Genomic DNA, 10,545 nt, shown 5'->3' with positions numbered 1-10,545 from the left:
CCTGGAGAAGGATGTCATGCTTGATAGGGTGGAGGGTCAGCGAAAGAGGGGGAGGCCTTCAACGAGATGGATTGATACGGTGGCCACGATGATGGGCTCAAGTGTAGCAGGGATTGTGGGGCTGGCGCGGGATCAGGTAGTGTTTCGTTCTGCTGTGCATGGGGTCACTATGAGTTGGAGATGACTCGATGGCACTTAACAACAACAACAACAACAGTCAGTGGCTTGTTTTCCATTTTCTAAATAGTGCCAGTTGATGAGCAGAAAATTTTTATGATGCTCAATCTATTATTTATAATTTTTCTTTTTTTTAGTATTATCTAAATTTTTTCTTATCTCATAGTTAGAAATATTTTTTCCTAGAATGTCACAGTATTAGTTTTCAGATTTAAGTCTATGATTCATTTCAAATTAAATTTTATATATAATGAAGAAGTCCAAGTTCATCTTTTTCCATAATGCTATCCGTTGAAAAGACAATCTTTAGCCCACTAAATTGCCCAGTTATTTTGTCAAAAATCATTCAACCACATATGTATAATCTATTCCCACATTCTCAATATTGTTTCAGGAATCTAGATTTCTCTTCATACTGATACCACACTGTTTTAATCAACATATCTTTTTAAATAAGTATTACAATTAGGTAGTGAGAGTCGTCTGACCTGTTCTAAACTATTTTGGCAATTTTAGATCAATTGTAATTCTATATGAATTTTGGAATCACTATAACAATTTTTTATAAAAAAATAGCCTTCTGAAATTTTGATTGTAATTGCTTTGAATCTATAGGTACATTTGGGGAGAGTATGTATTTTAATAACATTGAGGTTTCCAATTCATGTACATATTTTGCTCATATCTTTATTATTATTATAACTTTCATACTATTGTAAATGACATAGTATTTTAAATTTCATTTTGTAATTTTCTGATGCTAGTATATAATATATAATTTATTTTTGTATAATGATTTATCTTGCAACATTGTAAAGTTTTATTGTTTGTTACTGCTGGTATCATATGATTTGAACTTCCTTTAGAAAGGATTTATTTTTGTTTTTGACAGAGATCTAGGGCATTAGTATTCCAAGGTCACCTTAAATACTTTAGAAATTTATGACTCAAAGTTGGATTGCACTTTGTGAAGGAGTGATCAATTTTCAGTTCAATCTTACTCATAGCACTTTGAGGTTCCAACCCAAAGCTTGAGGATGGTGGTTTACCAGAGCACTTGGTGAGTTGAATTTCAAGTTTCATATTCTACTGACTTTTTAGCCTTTTAGCTTTACTTCTGGGGTAAGTAGATGTTGCTAGGGATAACCATCTAAAATGCCAGACTCACTTTTCTGGGTTCTTTTTCTTGGCCCTGTTATTGTTCACTGCATTGTTTACTCTCCCTTATCTCCAAATAGATGCTTTGTTCCCCTTTTCCAGGTCTAAATTACCTAGTTCACCATTGCCAGAAATTTCCAAATCATTCTTTAAACCTCAACATGAGTAATTCTTCTGAATTATTATCTTATTATATTTAGTTTTGAGGAATCATTTGAATACTTTAAAGTAACACTTAAACTACATTAACATTCTTGAACTCTTTAAGAAAAATGTCTCTCCTTCACTTAGCATAATATTTTCATGTATGCTGAGTGAAGTCAGTGAGGTAACTCAATCACTAAAGGACAAATATTATATGATCATACTTATATTAAATATCTGCAATTGGCAAATACATAGAGATCAAACTTTATTATTGGTTTACCAGGGGTAGAATGAGGGGGAAAGGAGAAGTCATTATTTAGAGAGTACTGAGTAACTGTTTATGAGCTCTAGTGGTCTAGTACCTAAGGCATTTGACTGCTAACCAGAAGGCTGGTGGTTCAAACCCACCAGCCACTCCTCGGAAGGAAGGTTGGGCAATCTACTCCTCCAGTGATACCACCTCGGAAACCCAAGGAGGGGTCACTGAGTCGGATCCGACTCAATGGCACTTTGGTCCTGTCGGGCATAACTGTTTATGGTGATAGGAAACTTGGAAATGGATACCAGTAACAGTTGCACAGCAAGATCAATGTCATTGGAATCGTCAAGTTGCGCATGTAAAGGATATTGAATTGATGAGTGTTGTGTTATATATATATTCACCACAATAAAAAAAAAAGAAAAGAAAGAAAGATGACTCTAAATATGTATATATTTCCAGCACTCCACTACTTCATTCCAAAGATTACCAAAGAAATCTAGGATATTCTTTAGCCTTTACTATAATTTTTAATGTATAATTTGCCTTCTCTTTATGCACCTTCATAAAAATGTATAATATGTGCATTTAATTTTCTCGCTATCTATACATATTCCATTTCTACTTGTATAACAATTTCAAGTCCATAAACATGTGCTAAGTGTAAATTTAACAATTATGTATATAATTTTTTTCCATTACTCAACTTGGCTTTCAACCTCTAATTTGTTGAAAGCCCAAAATGTTCTAATTCAGTAAATTATAGCTGTTTTTAAATCGTACTTTTTGTGTAATAAATTAATAGTCAATTCTAGACTTCCCCCTTCCCCATAGTACTTTTCTGAGATCACAACAGTCAGGGAGGTTACATATTAGTCAGGAATTAGAAGAAAGGGAAGTAGGTCTCCCCAGAAGCATAAATGCACAGGTTTCACAGAAGGTCTGTGTGCCCTGTATCTGCCGCTGCTGCCCAGTGTCATGGCTCCTATAATCCATGCCATATTTGTTGACAGTATCCCTTCATCCTAATTTTTAGGCCTCTTTCCATCTACCAAGGAGCTCTAGTGTTGTAGTACCTAAGGCATTTGACTGCTACCCAGAAAGCTGGCAGTACAAACCTGCCAGCCACTCCATGGAAGGAAGATTGGGCAATCTACTTCCGTAGAGATACAGCCTCAGAAACCGAAAGAGGGCTCCCTGTGAGTCGGATTCGACTGGACAGCAGTGAGTTTGGTTTGGTTTTGGTTTCTGCCTACCATCGCTCTCCTGAGCATGTTTACACCTCTCCAGTATGTAGGAAATGTTTGGGTCTTTTATGTACCATGCTGCAGTTCATACTATTTTGTGAGGCCACCCTCAGATCTATTTGCCTAGGAATGTTACCCAACCATTGCTATTCTTAATGTATACTGGGCTGAAAACAAAAGTTCAGACTTCACTCCACCAGTTGTATTCTGGGAAGTGAGGCATACCCTCTCCCTCTTTTCCATAATTGTCCTGCTTCTTGAGCTTAGCCTGAAGTAGGCAGAGAACAACATTACATTGGCATCTAGGCTCTCTTTCTTCTTTTATCTCCAAATTCCTTTATATAGCATAGAAAGTGAGCTCTCCTTTCTGCACAGAGGAAAATTCGCTTTTATATCATCCAGTATTCTTCCAATATACTCCAACATTCTTTTTATAATATAATGTAAACGTGTAATATTTTGAAAGGAATTTTTTTTCTCAAAAACCATCTCTGGCATTTGAGAATGTGTAATATTGTTGTTTCTGTTATAAATTATTTCAATTCCATTTAGAAACTCAATAGACTTCTTTGCACTAAATTATAATCTGCTATTTCTCCTGAGATAGTAAATACCACTAATTTAATGAGGACAGGGCCTAGAGGCAATGAGAAAAAATATAGGGGAAGAATTATAGGTTTTACTTAAATAAGTACAAAAACATACATAGTAAGAAAAAAATGAGATTTTAATAGGAATTATATAGATCTTTCATCATAGACTGCTATGATCTTTCAACACAGAGTACCATGGTGCTTTATAGATTGCCTTGAATAATGTCAACAATTTCATGGTAAACTTCATGATATACATCTAATCCAAATAAAAAATCCATATGATTGTAATAAGGAATGGTTTTATGGTAAATGTGGTTTCTGATTTCGGAAAGTAAAATTTTAACATCTTTGGGGTCAGCCAACAAGTCCCTTTCACCATTCCAAGTAGCAGTTGGTACTTTCATATTTGTCACGTCATACAATGGAGAACTTGTCTAAAGACAAATGAGCAAAAATCAGAGTATTCATAGAGATTGATATATTAGAAAGTACTAATTACTAATTCGTTACATTATGACTAAATATAATGTTTTAAATAAGCTGAATATAAAAATATTACTAAGATAGAATATGAGAGAGGGTATTATAATTTTTACTTAAATTATACACAAGTCAAATATAGATAGTTTTTTTTTTCCCTAATTCAAAAATATTCAAACATTCCTCCAAGGTAGTTCCAGTATTATTTGTGAAGCATAAAGCATTTTAATCAATATTACCTGTGGCTATATTACTGTCAATACATTTACCAATAAATGATAAATATTGGCAGTCAAGGTCAGATCTGATCTAATTTAATTTGATGTTCATATTTTACTTTAGACCTTTATATAAGCAGACCACATCAGGCATTGTGTTTAGCTGAGGCAAGAAAGTATGATGGTGAAGCATAAACTTCAAGTCACACAGACTTGGGTTTAAATGCTTTAAGAATTTCATCATCATACTTATACAAGATATCAATTCTCACTAACATCTATTTTTTTTTTCCTAATAATTGTATGTGTATGTTTTATCTTCCCAAATAGAATAATTGGTTTTAGGGACAAGAACTGAATTATACCTTTTCTTTCTTATTTTGTCAAGCACAGTACTATGCATATTATAAACATGTTTTTCCTCTCAAGGATGACCAATTTTTGTAATCCTCTAATTTTTCAAGTTCTCTAGGCTTTTTCAGAATATTTTTTGTTCAAACACAAAGAAAAAATCAAATGGCTACTTTAGCTGGGTGTGACAACATCAATCCAAATCAACATGGTCATCTGCTGTTTCTCCTAACTGTGTTATTAAACTCTAGGCCTTTGCAAGTGAATCCTGATCTCTAGCAAAATAATTTTAACTGATCAGGAAGGAAGAAAGTTTCTAGTTTATATGTAATTATTTACCTGATTAAAATGAACAAAGTTAAGAACAGGACTGCCCCAGTCAAAAGCTCTCAGCTGACTAGAATGAAAAAGCTGAAATAAAAACAGGAAATAAGACTATATTCATCAGATTATTAAAGTGACAGCTGATGTAAAATAGATATGCAATGCATATATATATGTCCCTTTAAACTGAGTCTGCTGGTATATGTAGTTAGGCTTCTTTGCTCCTCCTTTCTTTTGAATGGGGGAAGAAGAGGAGGCAGGTGGGAGGGATTTAAAGAATATGATAAATAACCTTCCTATAAATGCTCTTCTCCCCAAGACTGTTTCTTACCCAAAGGATGCCTGTGTGATTGGAGTAACAGCATGCCTCCCCAGAGAACCTCAGCTTCATCAGCAGGAGTCAAGAGTGAATGGCCTTCACTGGAACTAGGAGGACTCTTGAAACACCATTGTTTCAATGACAGGGATCAAAACGTGTCCCAGAAGCCAGTCCTTCCTTTATGTCTTAATCCTTGCAGCTTCACCACCACCATCTGCTTTGAGTCTACTAGATCTAAACTGATTATGCCCATTTTTTCCTTGATCATGTTTTCATCACAAGAAGGTCCAGACTCCCATGTTACTCATTTTCTCTGGCACTCTAATCCCTATAAGGCACCATACATCTTCTATTCTGTCATCCTGTCTAACCCTTCCCAATTTCTCAAACTATCTCTACCATCTGGAATTCTATCAGCCTTATATCCTTACTCTCTGCTCTATTGACATTCTGGTTTTCCCTGAGAACATGTCTTCCCCTGTAGTTCTTTCGAGAGTTTTTTCCTCTTATATACTAAGTATCACTGGAACTGGATGTTGGTCCAATTGTAAGAGTTTTTGTTTTCTTTCCGTTCAGGTATAATTTGTATTGAAGGATATAGTCTTTTATCTTTATCAGCAAATGCTTCAAGTCCTCTTCAGTTTTGGCAAGCAAGATTGTGTTATCAGCATATCTAGGGTTACTAATGAGTCTTGCTCCAATCCTAATGCCACATTTTTCTTTATATAGACCAGTGTGGTCTTTGAGATCCTGGCATTTTTCTTGGGATTGGGGCCAGAACAGCATCAGAGTATTTGAGATGGCCCCTCCTGGAGTCAGACATACTGGCAACTGGTTTATAAATGCTGCAGGGGAGTCAGAGTCCTCTGTTCCCTGTATAGCCTAGGTGGGCTGCATAGTCAGGATAGTTGAAACCTGGTGACACAGACCCCAACTGGATCACAAAGAATAAACATCCGGGATACCAGAAGAGCAGGTAGAAACGTTTAGTTCCTGCTGAAAGAATTGGAGGGAGGAAAAGGATGAGACATGCCTGGTAGTGTGGACAGGTCCGTTTGCTGTGGCTCAGCAGTCACATCTGGCCTCCCATTTGGGCCTTCTCTCAAGGAACCCATGGGCTCCCTTCTGTTCTGCCCTGGGTGCTGAGCCCTTTGGTTTTGAAACCACAGCTAACTTCTTGATTTTGGCATGCCTGTTTGATTAGCCAGTTGCTCCATGGCAGCAAGACCAGGGAACTGGTTCCTCTGAAAGGCTTGAAGCAGAAGACTTGCTGGGACTTCCTGATGAATGTCTGCTCTGATCTGGCTTCTTCTGGAAAGCATTCTTGAGTCCAAGGCTGAGGCAGGCTCTGACTCCGAGTTTCATATTTTCCTGAAGAGCATCCAGACCTCAGTTGTCTCTGTTTCTGTCTGTGGTTTTAAGGCAACACTGAATTTTATACTCTGCAACTCTAATTTCTTTGGCCAATAGTTTCTTAGTAGCTTTATTAGGGTAAGAGTTATGTTCTAACCACACATGGAAGACATTCTTTTGTTTCTTGCTATAAGCAGTCTCCTTTCCCAGACTTTTCTTTGTAATGTGCTGGCAGGAGGCTTCCTTTGTCCCCAGGAATGTGACACATCCTGTACAGCGCACAATTGTCCTCATCATTCCTGGAAGGCCCAAAAAGCTCCATTTCCTTCTTGACAGCTTTGGATTTTCCTTAATTAATACTTCATGCATTTCACTTTCTAATTATTAATGGATGTTTTATAGCTGTTGTCACTCATTTTGAGCCATTCCACGCAGCAAATGACAGTGCAGAAGGCTTTACTTCATCCACATTATTAAGGTTGACTCTGGTAGCATAATGCCTAAGGCATTTGATTGCTATCCAGAAGGCTGGCAGTTCAAACCCACCAACCACTCCTCAGAAGGAAGGTTGGTCAATCTACTTCCTTAGTGATACTGCCTCAGAAACCCAAGGAGGGGTCACTATGAGTTGGATCCAACTCAATGGCAGTGAGTTTGGTTTTAGTTTTGGTTCTACTCTGAAGAGGTAGCTCTTTCCCAGTGGTATTTTGAATGCCTTCCAACCTTAGAGGCTCATCTTCCAGCATTATATCAGACAGTACACTGTTGTTAATGATAATCTTACATTGGCTAATTTTCAGAAGCAGATCAGTGGGTCTTTTTCCTAGTCTATCTTAGTTTGGAAACTCTGTTGAAATGTCTATCGTGGGGGATCTTGCTGGTATTAGAAATACCAATGCTTACAGCATCACAGCAACACGCAATCCACCATAGTGTGACAAACAGCAAGATGAGTGATGGTTCACTTACCAGTATGCACTTAAGGTTCCTCCATGTCTTTTCATAGCTTGATACCTCATTTCTTTTTATCACTGAGTAAATACTCTATTTTATAGATGTATCACAGTTTGTTTATTCACTCACCTATTGAAAGACATCTTGCTTGCTTTTAATTTGGGGGGATTATGAATAAAACTGCTACAAACATTCATGTGCCAGTTTTGGTTAAAATTTTTTAAAGGAATAGTTTTGAATAGCTTTGGGTATGTCAAATAGCACAGATAATTCCTACCATACTGTTGTGAATTCACATTTTCTCATTTGTGATATAGAGATAATTCTTTTGTCCTGATCATTGCTAAGATTTAGTTACAGGATCTAATGGATTATGTTGCCAATACATTTTATAAACTACAAAGGATTACATAAATATGTAATAATTTCATTTTATTTTTAGAAATATATCATGCTATAGCAGTGCAAAAGAGCCCTATTAGAGCTCTGGTGGCATAGTGCCTAAGGAATTTGACTGCTAACCAGAAGGCTACTAGTTCAAACCCACCAGATATTCCTTGGAAGGAAGATTGGGCAATCTACTTCTGTCATGATACCACCTCGGAAATCCAAGGAGGGTTTGCTATGAGTTGGATCTGACTCTACGGCAATGAGTTTGGTTTTGTTTTTGGTGTAATGGTTAAGCACAAGGTTTAACTGAAAGGTTGGGAGTTCAAACCCACCAGTGGCTCCATAGGACAAAAGATCTGTTCCTATAAAGATTAAAGCCTAGGAAACCCTATAGTTACTTAAATTCTGTTTATCGGGTGCTATGAGTCAGAATCAACAAGAACACCTTAACAGCATGATCCCTAAAATGATGAGGTAAAACAAGATTAGTATAAATGGAATTGTATTGAAATACACTTAAAAAATAATACCTGACTCCAGTGTAGCATATTTTGAACAGAGGTTCCTGCTGGGTTTTGTGACATGTACACATCCAAACGACTCTGAAGGGTTAAAAAAAAAGTTTTTATATTCTGTCCAATCAGAGAAAGCATAATCTTTGATAGTTATCAAGCTAAATAATTTCAAGAAAATTTAAAGCTATTTTTCAATAAATATTAATTTTTAAAAGATCAAATTACATTTTAACAAAATATACAAACATACTTAACAATTTTACAATTTATGCATTAATTTAGATGCTAATACTGGATTTGTTATTTGATCTAGCAACCCCCTACTGAAAACAATCAAAAGTGACAGATTATACACACACACACACACACACACACACACACTTCTTGAAAACCCTGATGAACTGACATGATTAAAAAAAAAAAAAAATCAGCAAGACATATTGAAGAGAGCATATAAAGAAACAAACAAGAACCCTGAGAAACAAGAAAAGCACCAAAATTACTTTTTCCCTGAGGTTTTTTGCCAATCCCAGAGGACTGAATTTCATTTTGAGAGCTTTACTAATTGAGGAAGACTAAAATCATATCCCAGTAATGTATCTGACAATGTTTTACTGCTATTCTTGAGGTTTACTGTGGCCAATTTTTCCAGAAGTGGATGGCCCTGGCCTTCTTCCCAGTCTGTCTTAGTCAGAAGATCTGCTGAAACCTGTCCACACAGTGGCCCTGTTGGAATTTCAAACAGCATTGGCACAGCTTCCACCCCCATAGCAACACACAAGCCTCCACAGCACGACGACCTGGTAGCTGAGTGGTGGTGAGACTTCGTCTTTCAGAGTTTGGTAATATTGGCAGAAGGGACCAGCCCCTGGAGAAGGATATCATGCTTGGTAAGGCAGAGGGTCAGCAAAAAAGGGGAAGACCCTCAACGAGGTGGACGGATACAGTGGCTGCAATGAGGGGCTCAAGCATAGCCAGGAGTGTGAGGATGGTGTAGGGCCAGGCGGTGTTTCACTCTGCTGTACACAGGGTTGCTACTGAGTCAGAGCTTACTCCATGGGCACCTAGCAACATAAACAGCAATTATGGGTTGAACTATGTCCCTTAAAAATGTGTGTTTTAAATCCTAAACTCTATAACTCTGGTTATAATTCCATTTGGGAATGGATGGCATTATGTTAATGAGGCAGAGTTAGTGTAGGGTGTATCTTGAATCAGTCTCTTTTTGAGGTGTGTGGTGATTGTTGTTAGGTGCTGCTGAGTCACTTCTGACTCATAGAAATCTCAAGCATGACAGAACAAAATTGCCCACTCCTGTGCCATCCTCACAATCCTGGCTATACTTGAGCCAATCATTGCAGCCACTGTGTCAATCCACCTTGTTGAGGGTCTTCCCCTTTTTCACTGACCCTCTACCTTACCAAGCATGATGTCCTTCTCCAGAGACTGGTCCCTTCTGACAACATAACCAAAGTATAAGAGGTGAAGTCTCACTATCCTTGCCTATAAGAAGCATTCTTGAGCTACTTTACTCAAGACAGATTTGTTCATTCTTCTGGCAGTTCATACTACATTCTTCATCAAAATATTCTTCACCAAAATCATAATTCAAATGCATCAATTCAAAGACATTCAACAAGCAAACAGGGCAGAAGTGGGGGAAGAGAGATGTCAGGCCACATATAGACTGTGTAGGAGCAAAGAGACAAGGACCCTCCAAAATCAGGTGAAAGAGAAGTCTTCCTCTAGAGGTGGCACTCTAAATTCAGACTTCTAGCCTCCTAAACCATAAGAAAATAAATTTCTGTTTGTGAAAGCCACCCACTTGTGGTATTTCTGTTGTAGCAGCACTAGCTATCTAAGACAGGTACTATATTTGGCCATGGCTATATTTTCTATAGGAGCTCTGGTAGCATAGTGGGTAAAGCACTTGACTGCTAACCAGAAGGCTGGCGGTTCAAACCCACCAGCCACTCCTCAGAAGGAAGGTTGGGCAATCCTACTTCCATGGTGATACTGCCTCGGAAACCCAAGGAGGGGTCGCTATGAGTCGGGGC

General features: G+C 37.5%; 1 protein-coding gene across 1 annotated transcript in view; it reads right to left on the bottom strand.

Annotated features, from left to right (window-relative positions):
* Nucleotides 1-3,784: 3,784 nt before the first annotated feature.
* Nucleotides 3,785-10,545, bottom strand: part of LOC103199700 (lipase member J) — a 28,909-nt gene continuing 22,148 nt past the window's right edge. The window contains exons 7-9 of the mRNA XM_007944034.1: nt 8,504-8,575; nt 4,973-5,044; nt 3,785-4,018 (exon numbers count right to left, since the gene is read on the bottom strand). Of these exons, the coding sequence (XP_007942225.1) occupies nt 3,785-4,018; nt 4,973-5,044; nt 8,504-8,575 (378 nt within the window). The remainder of the gene's footprint in view (nt 4,019-4,972; nt 5,045-8,503; nt 8,576-10,545) is intronic.

The sequence above is a fragment of the Orycteropus afer genome, unplaced genomic scaffold (assembly GCF_000298275.1).
Source record: "Orycteropus afer afer isolate SDZICR_OR568_19922 unplaced genomic scaffold, OryAfe1.0 scaffold00118, whole genome shotgun sequence".
NCBI lineage: Eukaryota > Metazoa > Chordata > Mammalia > Tubulidentata > Orycteropodidae > Orycteropus > Orycteropus afer.
The sequence above is the reverse complement of the archived record's forward strand: the minus strand, read 5'-3'. Positions and strand labels throughout refer to the sequence as shown.